We start from the raw sequence: 22116 nt of genomic DNA on the forward strand, positions 1-22116 counted from the left end.
GGATAACATTTCATAACTATAAAATGGATAAAACCTAAGTACAGTTTTCTTACGCCTGTAATCAAAAACATTGCTCCAATAAATAAATTTAATTTTCAGTCTTAAATTAATCGCTTAATGTACTCACTCATCCATATTAAATCTCATAGCCTACTTTAATATATTTCAAGATTAATTCAATTAAACTAATATACGAACATATTCTAAATGTTTTCAGTTTTTATGTAACTTATTTTTTTAGTTATTCAGCAACAAATGTGATTAATATGCTAATTATTAAGCTTTAGAACTGCTGGAAGTGGGATTTTGTTTGGTGTCCCTCTTTCCATTCTTTATGCTAAGTTAAGATAACAGGCTGCTGGTGGTAGCTTCAGATTTAGATGTTGAGTAGTGTGGTATCAATCTTCTCTATTTCCTGGCAGGAAAAAAAATGCATATTTCCCAAAACTCTTCCTTTTGTACACTTAAAAAATCTGTTCTATGTTATAAGAGATATTAATTTTGGTTTTCTGGATTCATTTTCCCGGAAGAATTGTTTAAGTAAGAGTGTATTACACTTTGAAATGAGACTCATTTAATTCACGTGGCCTTTTGATCTTATTATGCCTGCTTCCCCCCGTGAAACTTCCTCTCCCGTATGCATGAATGTTTCTGCGCATCCCCCCCCCCCGTCATTTCACTCAATAATGTACTTTCTCTACGGCCAGAGAGGCCTCATCTCCATCACTTTGCAACAAAATGGAATAAATTCTCCTTCGACAAGCCTGCCGGGCCATCGCTGGCGGGTTGAGCTGCAGCCAATCAAATGAGATGTCTGGGGGGAGGCGGGAGGGGGTGGGCTCTGAAACCAGTCTCATTATTGTTCCCACACTTGTGTTCAGGTGTGTTCTCCAACATCCATTTTATCTCTCACCGTTCCCTAATTCATTTCCTGCAGAAAATGAATTCCTCTCCTCTCACGGTGAACACCGGGATTACAGAAAATTACAGGCGCTGAAATCAATTACTGAATAAGATTGTGTAATTCAAAATGCAGAGAGTCTCTCTCATTCCTCTGACTGTCATCTTCACGCCCATTGTCTGTGATGCCAAACTGAAATGATCACTCTGGGAGAGAAGAGAGATTGAAGTGATACTGTGCTGTATTGACTGCTGCTCTTTGGTATTTCATGGCCACAGTCACATTATTGATTAAAAACAGCTGCTCCTGCACATTAAGTTCAACTGATTGCCTTCATCCGTGTGAATAGAGTTGCTTCCTGCTTTACTTTCTTCAGATAACATTTCTATTTATCCACAGGGGATCAAAAAAGGTAGTTTAAAAAGCAAAAAGTTTTGGTTTTAAAAGTTTAAAGGGTGATAGAGGAAGAGCTTCAAAATATCTCTATGTCTTCTCCCTATGATATATTAAAGGACCAGTGTGTAGTCTCACATTCCAAGCACGAAGGAGAAACTATGGTAGCCATGAAGCGCACAAAAAACTCAAATGTCCCTATCTATGGCAGGTGCTTGGTTTGTCTGGTCTGGGCTGCTGTAGAAACATGGCGGCTCAACATGGCGGCCTCCATGGAAGGCGACCCGAGGCGTCGATATAAACAGGTCATTCTGAGGTAACGAAGGCACAACAATTCTTATTTTCAGGTGATTATACACTAATGAAAACATTTTACACCTCAAAGCCTTACACCTCAGAAAATATTAGGCTCTCCAGTCACCATCATTAAAGTACGGTGGCATAGACCGACTCTATTCAGCTACAGACGGTTCATGCATCGTAATATGCATATTCTTAATAGGAGGATTATTTATTGTTGTTGTTAGAGAATAAAAATAAGAGTAAATTTGAAATAGATAAGAAGTATTCCCGCTCTACACTCAAAAGGTATTCTGTACCATACCAACTCTAAAATGTAATTTGAAAGATGTACAATAAGTGCTCTCTAGTGGACAAACTATGTAATGAAATTACGGTTTCCTAAATGACCTCGAACATCTCGGTATCTTTGGCATTTCTTGTTATTTATCAGCCGATATATATACTATTACACACCGAGCTAAAACAATGCTAATACACAAGCCCTATAATAAATCCTATCTCGGTTATCATCAGTGTTTGTTGAAGCTGTTTTAGAGAGGTTTTGTAGTTGTTGTATTTTAACCATTTATGACTTGGACACAAATATGAATCATTTTCACTGCTGAGACGTTCATTACAAACTGAGTACAGCTCCATGGCTCACAGTCTTGTGCCTCAGTGTCCGCTCTATCAATCAGTTCAGACAGTTGAGGCTTTAAAGGCGACGGACGGATGAGTCACCGTTACACCACAGAGACAACGCACTCATTCAGCTGCTCACTGAGGAAGAATCACGACAGACCAGAACTGTATCAGCCAAGGTCTTACTGCACTTCAGATGACCCTCGATCGAACTCTTTTACTCCTGTATTTCATGCTCAGTTATGGATTCTTTATATTACTATTAACTTTAAAAAAAAAAGTGTCTCCTGGGACTGTGTGTGCTGTTGGCAGCCATATAAGCAGCATTCTCCATGTGGCTGCTGCCTTTATTGTTGCAACTGTGATGCACACTTTGAATCACATCCAACAGTCAAAGCATATGTTGCTGTGTGACTAAATCAGGTTGTCAAATTATGACTATAACGAGGGTGGCGTGCCTGAAATTGAAGCAGCATTGAAAGCAGCTTGTTTGAATTAATAACTGGCCTTGTGCGTATGGCCTTGTTAAAATGGAAATGCAAGATTTACACCTATTGTTACAGGAGTAGCGTTGCAGCTCATGCCGATTATACTGAATTATTAAAGGCTGTATAATTTAAAGCCTAGTAATTCTTTGCGGCTACAGCGGATATTCATATTTGCTTTGTGCGATTTAAATAAAACCTGCACAGACAGATACGCAACACTGAGACTGAAATTATTGCAGGTTTGTAGCCAGGATTCCTCCCAAGCCACCGCACTAAAAAACCAAAACAAATGTAAAGATATTTATTTAGTAATTTGTGTGCAAATGTAGAATGTAAACTCTTTAGGTAAAACAAAAAAAAATAGGCAATACACTGAGAACATGTACTCGTGGTCGGGCCCTGAGTTTTTTTTCTTTGTTTGTTTTTTGCCCTGAATGATGACATTGTAATTTTCTTGTCAACTTAACGATCAATAAATGTGTTTATAAAGCAACAAGTCTACAACCATGTTAGCAGCTATGTGAGTCTGTACTTAGGCACAGTGGTGCTTTGAGTTAAATTTGAATGTTAGTGTGCTAACATGCTCACAATGACAATGCTAACATTGTCAGCATAAAGGGATGTTTCATGTTCACGAAAAGTTTAACACGTTAACCCCAGCATCGTGTTGGAGCAGGGGTACCCCCTTTTCCACCAGATAAGCTCTGGTTTCGGTTCTGGCTAATTCAACAACAGTCAACAATAAATAATCTTCTTATTAAGAATGAACCTGCCTCCTGCGTGAACTGTCGGCCGTCGCTACTCATCATCATAATAGTGGTACTTGGGAGAGCCTAATATTTTCTGAGGTAGTGCCTTATATATACTGGCAGTGGTACGCAGTGTAAAAAGCCAGAGACCCCTGCTCTAGGGTCTTGGCTAACTGTAACAATTTTTAAAGAATACATCCAATCATTTAAGATATTTCACTCAAAACCTTAAATGTCGACCTCACAGTGGCACTGACTCATTGTCTTTGGATCATGAATGTATTTTATGAAAACTTGTTGAGATTTCTGAAATGAAGTAGTACGCCGACCAATCAGAGTTACTGTATTTTGTATTTTTCACGAGTTTATATTTAGTTTTTTTAGTTCATTTTAATTTTTGTTTTAATTTTTGTTGTTTAGTTTTAGTGTTTTTTTTATTATAATATGGGGGTTTTGTCAGGGGCAAGATTAAAGAAGTTCAGATCAGGTATTACAGGTATTACAGGCTCAGGGGGCCTGGTTAGCTCACATGGTAGAGCTGGCAAAGATGTACCAAGTCCTTGCTGCAGCGGCCCGGGGTTCGAATCTGACCTGCAGCCCGTGTCATCCACTCTCTCTACCCCCCCTTCCTGTCTATCTTCAGCTGTCACTATCAGTTAAAGGCCATAAAAGACCAAATAAATAAATAAATAAATAAATAAAAAAAGGTATTAAAGGTATTACAAACACATTGAGTCAAAGTCATGTAGACATCCCAGTCTCAATAAACATATATACCAACACCTCCTGTTTTCATTGATATTGTTATTTTAGTGAGTTTTAGTACACAATGTAGTTTCAGTTAGTTTGGGTTTTTTTCACATCTAGTTTCAGTTTTTAGGTAAATTTTAGTTATGGCTGCCGTCTGATCTGAATGTCATCTCCTCAAACTTCATCAGCGTGGTTCGTTCTGCATGGCCTGCACTGCTGGAGCCTGGCCTGCCTCTGATGCTCAGGATGATGCAAATGGCTCTGCTTACTGCTTTAATGATAGATGATAATATCCTGCTGCTGGTGAAGGATGTGTTTACTTTTACTGCTTGACTAACGAAGGGAAGGGGCTGGTGAGGTAAAAGAAGATTTTTAAATTTTTTTCGCTGAGAGAAAATAGTGTGCGCAGTGTATAATTTGAGCCCATCACTTGTGCATCTCCGCGGTGGTCGGCCTGTCATCAGACGGGCCTCGTCTCGCTGGGTAATGGAATTCATTGTTGGAGACCACTCCGGAGGTCCCTCAGAAGTGTGGGCACAAGACAAATAGCGCTCATCAATATCTGCCTGCTGCTCTGTAGCTGCAGCAAATGAAAATGAATGACAGAACATTTCTTTGACATCTGAAGACATCTCTTGGGGAAAATGGCTGAGCAGAGTGAACATCAAGAGGCCTTTGGAGGAGGAAACGCAGCAGTCTGTTCATGTGAAAAAATATCTCAGAGACGTCACAAAAAAAAGACAGAAAATTTTGCTGCTAAGTGAATGCACACTCTGAATCCAGTAAAATGAAATATTGTCTGTTAGAGGTCAAATGTGAACACAAACAGTGACATGAGCTCCTTTTTTTTAAATTATTTTAATATGACTCTCTTGGGGCAGGAAATAATTTGAAGTCAGATTACAGATTGTGTATCTTTCTCCTGCTAACAATTATTATTTACCCCTAAACTTTAAATCTTTTTCTTAAATCGTAATATCACACTTAATCTATTATGGCATTGTTGGAAAAAAGCATCTCTGTGGGTTCAAAATGTCAACTCTGTTACGTTCGACACCACGCAACTTCACTGCTGCTGTGATGTCTGACCACATCCAATAGTGATATTATACTGCACTATATAGTGTAGGGGTGAGAGTCAAGAAATCACAATACAAAACTGACACGAGTATCACTGCCCAAGACAACAACGATGGTTAAACATTATATATATCAATTATTACATCTGTGAACAAATTTCATAATCAATTTTTTCTGGTTCCAGTGTCTAAAATGTCAGAATTAACTCCTTTTGTTCCGCTTTATACAACTGTAAATATCTTTATATCTGGGTTTTTTTCGACAAAATGAGCCATTTGAGAATAAATTTAAATGTAACACACACTGAGGCTGCTTTACTTAGCATTGCATCATTGACGCATTTAAATTGGCTCCCGTACCACACACAAGGGTCACCATACAGGCGTAGGTAGCCATGAAGTGCCAAATCTGGGAAGCTGATTGTAGCTTCTCTGATTAATGTCGACAATGGGTCTAATGCTGGATTTAAAATATGTAAAAACAATCCAAACAATCACTGCATTATGTTTTCTTTCATGTGATAATATTGGTGGCAAAGTATTGATGTGTGGTAGAAATTCTTTGTCTCACCCCTACAACTATTAGGTGCTAAACAGTATCTCTGCAGTGTGGACAGCAAAGTTAAAATTTCAACCAACAGATGACAGTAGAAGCAGGATTTTCAGCCTGTGTCATATCGCTCTTTAGAAGAGCACCAAACCACAAAAGTACCCTGCTTCACACAGAGAAATAAAATCAGTACTGCACTGATCCTTTTTGCAACCTTACCCGAATATGGACACAAGGCAAAAACAGTAGGATAGAAAATATTCTTCCACGCATCTATCATAGAGCTACCAGTTCCCTTTGTGGCAGCATATATTTTTTTAAATACAGCATCAAATATCACTACAATAACATAGTGTGGTCACAGGATGGAACAGTCAACCCTGTGGTACACAGGAACTTTCCCTAAACCTGACTTTTAGCTTACATCTTCTATATTTTCACTCTCAAAAAGGTCGATATACTAACATCTTAAAGTGTCCCATAATCATTTTTTTCCTCACTATTAGTACATTTCCAATAAAATAATGTCTATATAGTAGTTTTTTTTCCTGTACACTTATCTTAAATGCTACCATAAATTGAGAGCATGCTGCTGCCCTTCACACTAAAGACTACTGCAAAACTGGCACAATACCACCACATGACATCACGTCAGGAAAAGGACTTCAGTCACATCGCTGTCAGAGCTGCAGAGTCTCAGCCTTCACAGAGCGCTCGTCCTCCACTGGAACTGGACAGACAGACCAGGAGATAGACAGCACCGACTTCCACATTCTGATCTTATTTTGGTGTCTGACATCATTGTGGTCCAAAATCGATCCTTTGGTCCTAAGGATTCTGGGCTTGAAGTCGCCTTGCTCCCACTCAAAGACTAAATGAAGGCAACTGGTTGGATGACCATCAACAACCAGTGTTTGGTTGAACTCCCTCCGTCCAAACGCACCAGTATTTATTAAATAAGTTTCACACAGATGTACACTCACTTTGCCTGTCCTGGACACGCAAGAACCTGCAGTCCAGGAGGGCAAGAGGGCTCAACTTCACTTTCCTCCTCGATCCCTCACTGTCGACGGTTGGCACAGCCTCTCTCACAGGCCCCAGTACGGAGCCAGGCTCCTGCGGTCCCTCTCATAAACATCAGGTATGACCCCGTAGGGCGTCTGCACCATCTTAACAGAGTTTCTACCAAACAGCTTCCTCTCGTATTCGATGAGCTGGCGCCAGAAGCCGCCGTTGGGCCTGATGACAGGGCGGCGGGCCTTGACCCAGGCGTGGGCCTCAGCCAGAGACACACGGTGATACTTCATGAGGTACGCCAGACACAGAGAGGCTGAGCGGCTCACCCCCGCTGCGCAGTGCACCAGCACCGCTCCTCGCTTTCGTCCCACACTGTGGATCTTATCGGCCACGCTGTCGAAGTACAAGGAGATGGGGGAGTGGGGCATGTCCGCCAGAGGGACCTTTACGTATTCCATGTGAGGCCAGTTGAAGTTGGGGAGCTCGATGGTGGCGTTGACCACACAGGTGATGCCTTTGGACAGCAGCAGGCTGCGGTTGGATGCCACGTTCCCTCTGCTGAGGAAGAGGTTTGGGGTGATTTGTGCGATGCCTCCCAGCAGGCTGCCGCTCTCAGGCAGCAGCCTCGGCACCGCAGTGGGCACCATGGAGCTACGGTGGTGGTGGTGGTGGTGATGGTGGAAGAAGCCTTGGCTGCGGGAACCCATTGAGGAATCAAATGGTTTTCAAGAGTGACAGCAAGTTGGGTTTTTTTCTTTTTAAAAAGCAAAATATTCAGGAGCTCAGAGTCATAGTAGTGCAAACGGGACCAGCCAGACAGCTCCTGTAACACACAAACACATTTCACTTTCAGTCTAAATTAAACATTTCTCTGTTTCACTGCAGGCTGACAACATACAAACGCCTCACAAGGACGAGTAACATCGCAGTTGTTTGCCAAGACTCCAAACAAGCACTTTTTTTTTGGATGGCACTGTGCTGAGACAGTTGTTTCCAGGAAATGTTATTCTGCAGTCTATCGCGCCAGACAGACAAAACAATTACAGATCAGTCACAATAGTTGACTAATTCAAAAGCATGCTGCTGTGAAGTTGTGACCCAGTGATCCACAGTCTCCACTTAACTTGAGAGTGGTTTCATGAATTCACAGACAGATGAAGAATTGTATATCTCAACTGGAGAGACCAGTTTATCTCTTCTGTACGTTTTTCTACATTGAGGTCAGATGGCCTCCGTGCTGCACACTGAGATGAACCTCCCTCTGCCATGTGAGCACAGACCCCCCGGAGACATACACTCACCTCAACTCATGTTCATCCATCCACAGCCCTCACATACAGATTACATCTCTCCTCTCTCTGCCTATTGCTGCTGTTAATGTCGTTTTGGATGGCACCAAACGGCAGGGTGGAAAGTAATAATATACTGTATGATCATACCAAAGTGTGCTGATAGAACACTTCATTCAAGCACGAAATCTTCAAAAGTTTATTCATCTAATTCCATTTTCTTTTTCCAAATAGGATGATGAAAACGATCTTCCACGTGTTTATGAGCTGTAACATGAACATGAAGATGCACGACACAGATCGTGAAGAAAAAAAGATATTATGAGGAACCGTAATGTGACATTTCTGGCTGCACTGTATATGATGGAAATAGCCTCCTGCATTAATACTTAAGTTATCAGCAGAGAGCCCACAGCTCCAGGCGCTACTGCACACACTGTTGCACTTGTCGTGCGTCATCCACACTATGTGCAGTCTGGCCGGCAGGTCTTTTTCTTTCATTTTCTGCTACAGTCTGGTTAACAAGACACACGGGTCAACTGCTTTAAACTGGAATTCAACCTGCAGAAGAAAATCACCTGCTGTCACCTGAGAAGAGACTGTGGACGACAGACTGGGATTCTTCTTATTAATTAAACTGTGAAAAAGATGAAAGATGTGAATACAATCAATGAAGGGGTCATGTATTATTTAAAGTTATATTTTGTAATATTTCCACATAAACATGTCCTTAACCACTAAATCTATGTTATATATATTTTTTAATTTGTGCACTAACATTATCCCAAATGTTTCCAACTGTTCAAACCCAGAGAAATATGTCATTTTATTCAGGTCTGTCAATGGCGTCATAGCCCCTTGTCTGCCAGAAGCAGTCATAAATTGACTTTTCATCCAGTTTAAAACCCCGTTTCTACCATACACATTTCATTACAGTCATCTGACGTCTGGATCTGAAGATCAGAGAAACAAGCTGAGCGTCCTTTGTCTACTGAAAAACGCTGATGTTTAAGGTGAAGCTGCTTTATTCGCCGGTTTAAATCACCGGGTTGGTTTGTTTTGGAGAGGAAGAGACCTCTGTGGATAACACGGCTCTCAGTAGAAACCTCCTAAATGATGAACACTGAAAGGATCCTAACTGGGAGAAGCTGATTGCAATGGCAACAATGGTGGTGAAGACAACAACTCCTGTGATCCCACACTACAGGTCATCAACCTTCATAGCAGGAGAAATTACTAGGTTACTTTTTGGTTCAAATGATCACAACTGGTGACGAAGGGTCGCAAGTAGAAACTGCTTTGGGATCAGCTGTCAAATCTTTTAAGTTTTCACTACAAGATATTCTCTGTTAAACGTGTAGCCTCCGTTTTTAAAGGTGTTATTGCCAATTGTTTACATGAAAATAGAAAAGTAAGTGTCCAGTACAAACAGAAATACTGTTTCTTCCAAATAAAAACTAAAGACTTCACCTATCTCCTCTACATCCTCTCCTCCTGTTGACCACAGCGTTGCCACCTCAGCATGGTCTACATCTCTTTCCAAAATAAAACCAACAAAAAAAAGGATCAAAGGCTAAAAACAACACCCTCCTCCCTCCCTGTTTGGGCCCAGTTTGTTTGGCTCGCTCCTGGTTGCCAATCAACCTGGACTTTGCCTCTGAAATGGTTGCCATGATCGCGCTGTGGTGCAACGGATTCCACCTTCCTCTACACTGGTTGCTGCTGGTGATGAGACAACGGATACAGTGATCCAGACTGGAAAACAAGTGTTGCGCCATCAGGAGAAGGTCCAACATACATGAGAGCGGCACTGAACCAAAGTGTGAACAGCTTTTCTGCAGGAAGCATCACATTCTACATGATAACTAAGTAGGAGAAACTTATCTGCGTGGTATATTTTTTCTCTTATGTTGGTTGGGGATATTTAGACATCAACTTGGGCTTTAGGAAACTTTAGGAAATGCAGGTTAACTGATAATTAAAATAATTATGAGTTGCAGCCCTATATGTCCCACTAACAACACTTATATTTTGATAAGAAAATAAAATGTTATATGGTAATTATAAAGGCAAACAGGAAATGCACCAATATATATATATCTTAGATATATATATATATATATATCTTTTTTTCTCGAGTGACGCTCTGATACACCCATTTTGCACTCCATTACAGTGGGTTTACAGCCTGTTCAAAAGTTCAAAGCAAGCCAAGACCAGGACTAGTTGAGACTTTATTTTTCCCAAGCTGGGAAATTGCAGTGTAGCAGCAGCATTACACACAGTAACAACACACAGACATATCAAAAACAGCAATATAAAATGCAATATAAAAAATTTATAAAACATTTATAAATAAGCGGTCTAATTGTAGTACAAAGTAAAAATATAAGGTGCAGTGAACAGATAAAACATATAAGGTGCTTGGGGACTGTATTATTATGACCAGAGTTTTAGCTGTTATTGTACAGTGTGATGCTTGTGGCAGGAAAGATTTCCTGTATCTGTCCCTTCGACAGCGATATATATAGCCATAGCCATTACCAATGAGATGATTTTGGCAGCCAGGTATACGCTTACAAGTGACATTGGTTGCCTGGTAACCATTACAAATGGCCAAGTCCGAGTGCAAATACGAACAAGTCCAAGTCAGAGACAATGGAAATAACGTCTCAAGACCAGACTCGAGTACTACAGCACTGGCAGATCATGTAAGAATCCATCTTGCCAGGCTTTAAGCTACGAGCTTGTGTCTGAACACAGTGGTTTGCGAACCAATCAGCGCCCTTTGAGGAGCTACTGACTGTTCGCTCAGTGGCTAAGAGGTTAGTGTAGATACTGCTAGTATGAGTTATATCACAACTGGAGAGTATTTCTTTATTTGAAAGAAGAGCAAAGAACGGCATACGGTTTGTTGATCTGATTGAAGTTTGCTCAAGATGGTTTATCCAATCACACAATACAATTCCTATATTCAGGTGATTATACACTCATGAAAACATACCTATGAATAATTATATTCCATTTCTACCAATAGAGCCTCCTAATGCTGAATGCTGAATTTAGAGGTTGATCTACTTTATAGTCTTACAACAATCTCTATATCTGTGTGTTGCTTTTTTTAATCCCACCTACAAAACTCTGATCCGTGCGGTTGTTTTTTGCAGAGAAACAGCAATCAATGAGAACACCAGACTTATCTGAATCGCTGAAAAAACATGATGTGGGCAGTGATTCAGAGTCTGCTATCACACTACAAAACCATGGCATCTTGCTAAACCTGAAAAAGTGAACTAAGAACAGAAGACACTTTCTGCTTCAGTAGGATGCAGGTAATACTGACCACAGTATAAGACAGTAGCAGCCACATCAACGGAGAGATGAGGAAGATAAGAAAACCAATAATAATCTCTGGCCTTCTCCAAAGTGCTGATGTACCACAGCGCCGGGCTTTGCTGAGATTTGCTCCATCCACATGGTTATTTATACCCCGGGCAGGGCAGGAGTGAGGTTGCAGGGAGCGGAGGAGGGAGAATTATGCAGAGGCTGTCGCCAGAGAAAAATGTACTGTAATGTTGGCGATAGTGGGGATACTGCAGCTCGCTGCCAATCAAATTTAATGTGAGGATTTATAAAAAATAGACACTGAGGAGGGTCAGTGGAGCACCTTTCTCTGTGTTACTGCACATCTTCCTGAGGCAAATCAAACCCCACATGTCTTCTTTCTTCTTCTCTTGATGTTACAAAAAACAACCCTCTCTCAATCATTCTGGGTCTGTCAACAGGTGGTCCAACCTCACAAATCTTCTTACGCACATCTCCATAGCTCTCTCTGCAGGGGGGGAAGATTCCTCAGGGGTCCGGTTCCACCTCCGCTAACACAAATTGGAAACGTGACCCACCTGAAGGAAAACTAGAGTGTCAAACCCGGCGGCAACCTCACAGCTCAATGTGGAAACCTCAACGACAACCCGGATCTGAGCTGGGACTTGGACTTAACATCAAATTCCTGCCGGACACCGCCTCACGCCACAGGAGTTAGATGAATGAAATGCTGAGATGACTGGAAAAGGTGCAAAGCAGACACGCTGCTCTCAGCAGCGTCTCTCAATCAAAGCCAATCCATTTATTCTGTCTGAGTGATCTCTGAAAGTGACTCCACTGTCTACAGTCGAGATAATCAGGAGAAAATGACAATGGGGGGGTTATTTCTGGAGGTAGGAAAAGGAAAATACATCTGAACACAACTGGGTGCAGCTTTACAAACCACAAACGCTTTAATGTCAGCTGCCGAGGGCTCAAAGGAGCTAGAGTCAACATGATGTGTAGAAACAGGAGGGAGAAATTCTTCACGAGGACAGGGTTCGGCTTTGGCACCTTCCTGAGTGCCGCTCACTCAGTCCACTATGTTACACCTCAGCATGTCGCACTCTGACACTCACATGAACAGCCTGAGTCAAGGCCACATGTTATAGTGAGAGATAGTGAGCGTACACATACAAATGATTCCTCTTACCTTTTAGTTTTTCAGGACATATTACACAAAGAGGCCTACGGTGTGGGGTACAATTACAATTTGTAGGATTATGTTTTGCTGCATCCATCACCACAGCAGACAGATGAGACAGATAAATGGTCTGACTTTACTCTTTACTTTTAAACAATGAAAACATGACAGATTATTCAAAAACTAATGAGAGAGAGTCGTCATTAGCCAAAATTGCTGCTACCAGCAGTGAATAACAAACAGAGGTGAAAAAATTAAACTACAACAATTCTGAAAACATTAACAGTCTCATTAAAAAGAAAATCTCTAGTTTTTTTAAAGGTGAGATTTGCTAAGAAAGGATCTTTTTTTAACCTTTGGTCAGATAAAACAAGCTATTTGAAGACGACAACTTGGCCCCCAAGAAATTTAAACAGGCATTTTTGCACTATTTTCTGACATTTAATAGACAAAATGATTGATTAATGGAGACTATAACCAACGGATTATTCAATAATGATAAAATCGTTAGTTGCAGCCCTTATATCAAATATAGTTTTATCTATACAGGATCATGTGATGATCAGGCCTTGGCAACACACATCAGGCTCACACATCTGTAAACTGATATTTATCACCAAGTCTTAAACTACATACAGTATCTTCTGCAGGAAAATAAATGTGCTTGTTTGACAAACTTTAAATATTTAAGACCGAAAATGTAACACCTCCCGTGCCTTTCAGGGCCACTGTGTGTGTGTGTGTGTGTGTGTGTGTGTGTGTGTGTGTGTGTGTGTGTGAATACGGAGCTTTAAAGTGAATGACTCCACAAGTTTTTAACAATTTATGACTGAGCCTTGAATGAGGACCGCTCCTCTGCGCACGCGCCGCTCGTCCTCGTGCGCGTGACGAAGAGATGCGCGTGCGTTAACAAGTTCAGGTGTCGGTAATGGATCTTAAGTGTATCTGTATATGTGTGTGTGTGTATATAGGAGATATATAAAAGCAGCACATTTACGTCTCACTGACCAAATTCAGCAACATGTCTCTAAAAGCGTCACAGAAGTGCGCGCGGCAGGTTTCACCCATCTTACATCAGAAAACTGCCCACAATAAAACCTGTAGATAAACGCCAATAAAAACACATTTTTACAACAATTTAACAATTTAAGTTCAAAACCATGTTGTGTTGGGTCAGACTGACGCCATCAGATGTAAAACTCAACTTACCAGTCGACTCTCAGTCGGGCAGAGATGGAGGGTTTTTAAAGCGCCTTCACCGCCTGCACCAATCCGGCAGGCTGCCTTTTTCACACTCCGGACATTAACCTTCAGTCGGTCCGATCATACAGACGGACAAAGGGGGGATGGCGAGAGGCCAGGTGGTGGGAGACAAACCGCGACACACAACAACATAATGTGAAAGTCAACAGAAATACGAGCCATCAGTTCATCCGCCTGGTTCTCCGCTGTCAGGAGCGGCATGTACAGGGTAGCGCTGCCTCTGTATGAGGAGCGATGAGTGCCGCACAGAGGCGGAGGCAGGAGGAGCACGGCCACACACACACACACACACACACACACACACACACACACACACACTAACCAGTCTAATCCTATTAAGACAGTCCTGGATTGGTTGTTCCCATAGAAAAGATGAAGTGTCTGTGCACTTTTTATTCCAATTAGTCCTCATCCTTTCAGACTTTATTGATCCCACAGTGGGGAAATTTGCTCTAGATACAACACAACAGATGAGAAAATACACTTTAAGTATAAATAGAATAGAAAAATACAAGATGTAATGAAAATAGAATAAGAGTTGTATTAAACACTGCAGCTTTAGATGTGATTGATATGAATATTCATTATGATGGAATATTGTTACAGCAGGAGGTAGTGGCTTTATTTTTGGTATAAAAATAAATAATTGCACAGGACAAAAATCATACAGCATAGATTAGTCTTCAGGGCTTTGAATATACAGTGCAGGTCTAATACTGACAATGTGCGTGTAGTAAATTATATAAATTTAAATATATGTATGTGTAAGAATTCTTTCTTGTTAGATTGAAACCTGGAGTAAGAAAAATACTTTTATTATTGTAATTATCATCAGATTATCATTGTAAGAAAAACACATTCAGAACTGTGGGCAGTTTTAAATTTACTGCTGAAAGCTGATTGAAAAAGCAGATTTTATTTTCTTGATGAAATTACTGGAGTCGTGGTGAGTGAATGTTTGAGCCGACAGTCACCTCTCATATAAAATCTACAGACTGTTCTTCCTCTCCTCTCCTCTCTCTCTCTCTCTCTCCCTGGCATCAGTTTCTCCTCATACAAAAAGCGATGGGAGGATCAAGCACCACCCCAAAGCACAATGCTGAAAACTATTGGTGAGATTCATCCAGAGAACAAACAAACCTCTTGTCTACTAGTAGAATCATCAAAGCCTGACTGAAATGCAATTTGGATGGCTCTCACAATTCAGACTCTTTTTTTTTTAAACAAGAGACTATTTGTTTTCCCTTAAAATAATTCTGGTGGTTTGTTTTCAGAGGTTTGTGGAGCATCAACTCTAAAACTGAACACATCAGCAGGGCTGTAGACGTCTGTATTTTAGGAATACAAAGGTCATGAGTCCAAGTTCCTTTTATTTCCTGAATCAACTAATGTTATAGCTGTTTGTTCCCAGCAATTAAACACTTAATTCCCCAGATCTTCGAGATCCAATCAGGTTGCAGGAGTAAACCATAAAAAAGTAACGTTACAGGAAGAATTGATACCAAACATAATTTTGTTTTCTTTTGCTCTGTTCTTAAATGCCATTACATTTGGTGCACTGTAACCTGTTTAGGACCATAAACCTAAATTTTTGGACTTGCCTATCTTGACTTGAGTGTAAATACTTGAGACTTACTTGAGACTTGCACAACAATGACTTGGTCCCCACCTCTGCCAGTTGATAAAACAACATCCTGACACTAAACCTCGCTGACGCTATAGCAGTGGGCAACATGACACCACAACCAATTTACGATTTTAATTGATTTATTTTCTTAAAAGGACACCATATGTTTGTCACTTGTAATGTCTTATCACTGGGGGCCCTTCTTCTCATTTGGGATACGTTCTGTGTAGATGAGCGGTATGAGTGGATTGGGGTCATTTTACATAGTCCTTGGCGGCTGTATATCAAAACATAACATTCATAGTTTAAACCTCAAATTTTTGCATTGTTTTAAAAAGTAAATTCAATTTAATTTATTCATTGCCCAGCTCTAACTGGCACTGATGTGTTATACTTGTTGAAACTAGCACACAGGGAGCTGTGTCATCCAGGGAGAGGAACACCTGATACAGTAGCTTCAACATACAATGTCAACTGTTTATTTGAATGCCTGCTGAGACCTGTGCGATCATGTTGCAGGTCTTGAACTTATAAAAAGAGAGAGAGCAAACTTAGAGTTGCACATAAGCAATAAACAATGTAGGATCACACTCCACAGTGGCTCAGGGAATATGTTTCCATTTGCTCCTGACTTGAAATCTAATAATACGCACTTGTTTAGCGCATACACACAAATGCACACATTACCAATTTAAATGCTGCCCTGTCATGGTGGGCTACAGGCGTATATAGAAAACAAATATACTGTCTGTACTTTAGGTCTGTTATTTCAAATCTCATTATGCCCTGCCTTGGAGCAAACAGCTTGATATCCACGTAGAGCTCGGCAGACGTTCTGACCATCTATATGGCTGCAACTCTGAGACCTTCGAGATTGCAGCTGCATCTGCCGCCCTTAGTGAATATATCCGTGTACAAAACCATAATTAGACATGCCTTCCAAAGTCAATCCCATTTCAAAGGGCTCCTGGGGGAGATATTACGCTATCCATAAACCCATGGCCCTTGCCTCAGAGTCATTCCTAATTACATTCCAAATTCAATCAACTGGAAACAAACAGCAGCAGTACCAGGCGGTGCAACCACTAAAACTGGTGCAAAGGTGACTGTTTTCACTGATTTTTGACCCTGTGCTTTAACTGCTACGCCTCCTTTTACAGCACGGAGGAGGAATAGAAGCTCACGTTGATTGAAACTCACCTGATGAATGTTTAAACAGAAATGGTGACATAAAATGTCTGTGCACGGAAAGAGCAATAAGTGGGCGGAGGGAGTGATAGATAGACTTTAAAAAGTGGTAACCTTGATTTGGAACAGTGAAAAGCCGGAGAAAGATGGATAGAGAGATAGAGGGAGAAAGATAGAGCTGCAGGCTGGAGAGACAGTGACTGGGGTTCAGACTGAAATGTCAGATGAGTCAGAGGCATTCTGGGAAGACGCTCCTGTTTAATATGGCTCCACAGTCTGCCACGGAGGCTGAAAATTTACAATGACACCATCACCGTAATAACAAGCACCTGCAGCCACGTTCTGAAGGAGCTGTCTGCTCTGAATGAGCGGGTAGTGACATTGATTAACCCTGACCGCCTGTAACACAAGATAACTGATGGGCTTGACAGTGCAGAGGGTGCCACAGTGATTTAACCGTAAAATCCTTTGCACATCTCTCAAACGTATGGACACTCAATGACCTGTGCCGTTCAGCTACGGCTACTTATTTACACTTTCTGAGAGCCAGCAGGCATCTGTTAATCCAAATAGTAGATTATGAACACAGTGATCCAATTCAGGCTGCTAAAAAAATCATTCAGAGAGAGCTGAAGCAGAGGAAGTGGTATGCAGTGCAGCCTGAGGAGTGTGTGCGATCAAAGCTTCAGCAGATTATCAGAGTATCTGTGTCGTCTGCTAATACGTTGATGAATGAATATCCCTGACAAAGTAAACCAAAGTGTGTAAAGACAGACTGTAAATCTCCAGGATGATCCCAGCTACCTTGTAACGTCAGAGAAGTTTATTTCGGTCTGTGCTGGTGTGTGTGACCGATGGCTCGAGGGGTGGTAAGATGAGGAGAATGGAAAGTGCTTTGTGGTCAGCAGTGGTGGAGATGCTAGACCTGGCGTGCAGGGTGTTGGAAGGAGGGAGGGGGGGTCTAAATAAAGTTGCTGCTGATCCCACAGGTGCCCCCATCGGGCCAGCTGTGACGGCGGTAAATAGACATGGGATCTAAGTGTTTGCTGTGGCAACATGTGAGAGCAGCGAGGTGGCTGAGCGCAGCATGGAGCCTCCGTGCCGCTCTGACATCAAACAAACACATTTGCTGCCCTCTCTCTCTCTCTCTCTCTCTCTCTCTCTCTCTCTCTCTCTCACACACACACACACAGATACACTGTTACCATCTATCCACAGAGAGAGAAAAAAATACAGTGGAGGTTATCACTTCCATTTCCGATATTGTGTCTTATTGAGTGCTGAATGGCATTTACTTGCTCCACAATTCCACGATAGTGAGTCGGTGAGGGGAAGAAAAAAAAAGCACGTACACAGATGGATGAGGGGAGTGAGGGGAGTGAGGGGAGTGAGGAGAGTGGGGGTTGGTGGGGGCGAGGGGAGGCTCTGGTTAGTCACGACTCCTCTGCCCAGCAAATGAGCATGAGCAACAGGGCGAATGTGTGTGTGTGTGTGTGTGTGTGTGTGTGTGTGTCTCCACAGAGCTGCCCCATGCCCCTCCTCTCCACCGCCGCTCTTCTCCCAGACTCCAGTATGCCACAGACCTGGTTGCCAAGGTAACCTCTTGTGTTGATGGGTTCACCTCTGTGTTAATCACTACCCGGCAATAATGGCCAAAGCAGGGCGGGCTGCTTCTGTGAGTGTGTGTTTGTGTGTGTGTGTGTGTGTATGTGTGTGCTGGAGTTTGTCCTTTTAAAGAGGGTTACAGCAACACAGAGCAAAGCTGCGGGAGACATCTTTTTCCTTTTCCCCTGAATAGCAGCAAAGTTGAAAATCAATGAGACACCGGCAGAGGAGAAGCTCTAAAACCAATGGATTGATTTTTCTCGGGAGAGTTGTGTTTTCTTTTTTAATTCCCAAAACACGGAAGCCTACTTTCGCTGTTCTAATAAACAAAAATAGCTCCAAGATTATGAGAGAAAATGTCATTGAACAGAGATAGAAAGGGCAGTTCATTATCACATATCTTAGTAGAGATCACATAATTTCCTCTGTTTGCTCTCCTTCCTCTACATGTTCTGTAGGATGAATAAATAATCAAATGAATGGGAAATAATTCATTCTGGTGCAGATGATCATTTATCTCGTATGATCCTGATTATATTTCTGTCTCGTTAAATATGTTTTAATTTTATTTTACTGTTTTTATTTTAAAAAATCATAATAAAGATTATACAACTTCTATAACTAGTTTAAATTAGGTTTTAATTTGACCATTCGTTCTCATAATAAGCTTCCCCTTCCTATTTTCAATCATGCCCTTTAGTAACCAAGAGCCACAAAAGTCAAACTTTCTTTCTTTTTATAGCCTATAGTAGTAACAGGGCTTAAGACAAGAGGGCTTCCTCCTCTTAAAACATTAAGTATTATTGTTTGTGGACACATATTTAAGGCAATAGAATAAAGCTAGCTAGCTATCTCTTGATTTCTACCCACAAGGCAACAGGCCAAAACCAAAATAAATGCATTAAATCCTCCCTATCAGTTTCTAATCCATCAGTTTCTTTTGGAAGGACTGCATAAAACTTTTAATTGACAACCCTGAGTCCTGACAATCCAATAATCGGGTGAAAATAATTAATCCTGATGCATATTTCATGTTTCTTATGAAATATGTTAGAGATTTTAAAATAGTCTGCAAACAGTCACAATGTGCTTGTTCAAGTCTATTTTGTGATGTTTATAAGATCAACAACAATACACAAGTTTTCAGCAACAATTTGTCTTTGCAGGGAGTCTGAGACCATCAGAGAGCAGGAGGCAAATAGTGTGTCTGAGAAAGACACAGTATTGTGTGGGTGGGTTGAGAAAATGCTGCATCTCTGCACACATGCAGAGCGTTGACACTAACATCTGCTCCATCTGCTGCTCCTGCCACTACAGCACAGAATGTACAGTGACAGAGAGAGGGCCACGCCACAACATGTGCCGGGTTGATACAGGTGAGGAGTCGGCTCAGCTTGACTGGCAATATAAGATGTATTCTGTGCGGTGAATAAATATGTGCTCAGTGCAGCGTGAAAAAGGATAATTAACTCGTGACTTGATCGTGCAACGTCTTTTATTTCACTGCACTTGACAAATTGTTGCACCTGAAAAAAAAAAACTCCTGTCATCAGCTGGTGTCTTAACTTGCATACTTTTTCTTGAGTCAGAGGAAACAAGCCACAGACTGAAACACATGTCCTTGGAGAAAGAAATAAAGCTGTCGAGACTAATATAACAGTTAGCTCAACTTGACCCTCTGCAGCTGAAGAAGCTAAACTAAATGGAAAAAATGAACCTCGAGCTTGTGCACAACACGTACGCAGACATATGCAGCATGTAATTACCCAGAAATGATACTAAATTGATTTCCAAGCCAACAATAAAGAGATAAGAAAAATAATTAAAGGAATTTTAGAAGATTAAGGGTTAAAACTCCAGCAACACTTGTAGTATTGAGAACAATTTAATTGCAGACCAACGGTGGACTTAATCACCTCTGATTAAGCACAGTGTCAGTCTACAATTTAATCACCTCTGATTAAACCCAGCCAGAGTAACAAAGACATTATTGCCAAAGCATTGAGAAAGTATACTGTAAAAAGAAAAAACAAACATTAGAATGAATAAAATCAAGAAAATATCAGAAAACAAAGACTTTGCCCCTTTCACAACAACCAGACATGTATTGGTCTAATTATAACGTTGCTCTCAATAATTCAGTAGAGTTTGACCTTTCTGCTTTGTCTTTTCCCTGAACTCTGCAGGTAGACCAAGTTGTACCTCCACTCTGCCATAAACGGGCTGTCACACATGACCATGAAAGATGTAGCTGCTGTATGATTGTATGATTGTATACAATTATACAATAGCTACATGTTGCTCGGTGATGAAACCTCTGTGGTGGCTTCAGCGTGGAGTTTTCTCTGATTGTTGTAGCGTCTCTCTTCTGAATCCAGGAAATTTAGGTCACATTTGTTCATCGGGTTTCACCACAGACCCGAACACCAACTGCCACTATTTACAACCATGAGCTTTAAACAGAAAATAAAAGGGGGGAAGAGGATAGATCAAAACCTAGTTTGTTGAGGCTGGTTGGAGTGAGGACTGAGTCTTGGTTTAAAAGGCGCCAACTGAGACATGAGGAAAACTGGATCCTGTGAAATGAGCAGAAGTGAAAGGAGTAATTTGCTCTGCTGCTTCTCATTTGTTGTGCAACCTTGATTTGATAAGACACATGGAGGCGTTAAAAAAAAAAAAAAAAACTCTGAATTTCTTCTCTTTCACATCCTCTTAAATCCAGATCCAATCCAAGATTTCATTTCAGAGGCTCCTCCACGGTCGTCGCGCCCTTATCATCAAAGGTTGAATCTGCTGTTATAATCACACTGTTAGCTGCTCTCCGCTCGGATAAGCCCGTCAGAGGATGGTGGCCTCCTGCCTGCGTTAGATTTGTCACAGTTCTCCCACACGTCACACCGCGCCCACACGTCCACAGATGGAGACAGAAAGGATCGAGTCACTGATTGCCACTAACTGTCTGTGTCACTGCACAGCATCGTTCAAAAAATAATGCTGACAAGACAATGTCAGCTCAGCGCCGACTCTACGACGAGAGCCTCAATATTACCCATCACCTGGAGTCATGTGGTGGTCATTCATAGATGGGAATACAGGATATTTGACTTAATACAGGGAAACACTAGTTTGTGACTTGTCATTAGAGGATTAATATAGTTAATTAATTAATAGTTCTGTTGTTTGGTGTCGAGACTGATTCATATCCACTGACTCCTAATCACAAGATTCTGTTCAAAGCCAAGTCTGCCTTCAAATGTGTAAAAGTGTGTAGGATAGTCTTCATAAAAGAACTGCTGATCTCAGTAATTAGAGTTCTTCTTTTAGACAAATATTAAAGGAGTACGGTCCAGACTTGCTCTATTAATTTTTGTTATGAACTGGCAGTATACAATTAAAACTGAATTTAATAATTATACACAGAGATGTGCCATATTAACACATTTTAGACCTAAAAACACATCCGGACTGTACGAATGTTACAACAAGTTAGAAAAGTAGCAACAATCGGATACAAGATTAGAAAAAACAAAGAAGTTGTTGATTTCCAAAGGAAAAGAAAGGCTCCATTTAAAGTAAATGATGAATTTATTATTGGAAACTTTATTCTCCATATACGTTGAATTGTATTTTTCTCTTTTGCATGTATAGTTGAGCACTGAAGAATTCTCCAGTTAGATTTTTAATTAACTTACATTAATTAATTACAATGATACCAGCTGAACGCCATCTCTATTTCCTTTATATTTAAAATTACAGCATTCTTTCCACAAATGTTCCCATGAATCT

The 22116-nt window shown here is 41.0% G+C and overlaps 1 protein-coding gene across 1 annotated transcript; it reads right to left on the reverse strand.

Annotated features, from left to right (window-relative positions):
• Window positions 1–5613: 5613 nt before the first annotated feature.
• Window positions 5614–14146, reverse strand: dusp14 (dual specificity phosphatase 14). Its single transcript, XM_051398788.1, has 2 exons — window positions 13857–14146; window positions 5614–7674 (listed from the first exon to the last, which is right to left on the reverse strand). Exon 2 carries the CDS (start codon window positions 7556–7558, stop codon window positions 6923–6925), a length of 636 nt encoding a protein of 211 aa, XP_051254748.1. The 5' UTR covers window positions 7559–7674; window positions 13857–14146; the 3' UTR covers window positions 5614–6922.
• Window positions 14147–22116: the final 7970 nt, after the last annotated feature.

This window comes from Dicentrarchus labrax, unplaced genomic scaffold, assembly GCF_905237075.1.
Source record: "Dicentrarchus labrax unplaced genomic scaffold, dlabrax2021, whole genome shotgun sequence".
In the NCBI taxonomy this organism is placed as follows: domain Eukaryota; kingdom Metazoa; phylum Chordata; class Actinopteri; family Moronidae; genus Dicentrarchus; species Dicentrarchus labrax.

Coding starts and splice junctions, on each gene's coding strand:
- dusp14 (XM_051398788.1), bottom strand. CDS start 7,558: ATGGGTTCCCGCAGCCAAGGCTTCTTCCACCATCACCACCACCACCAC.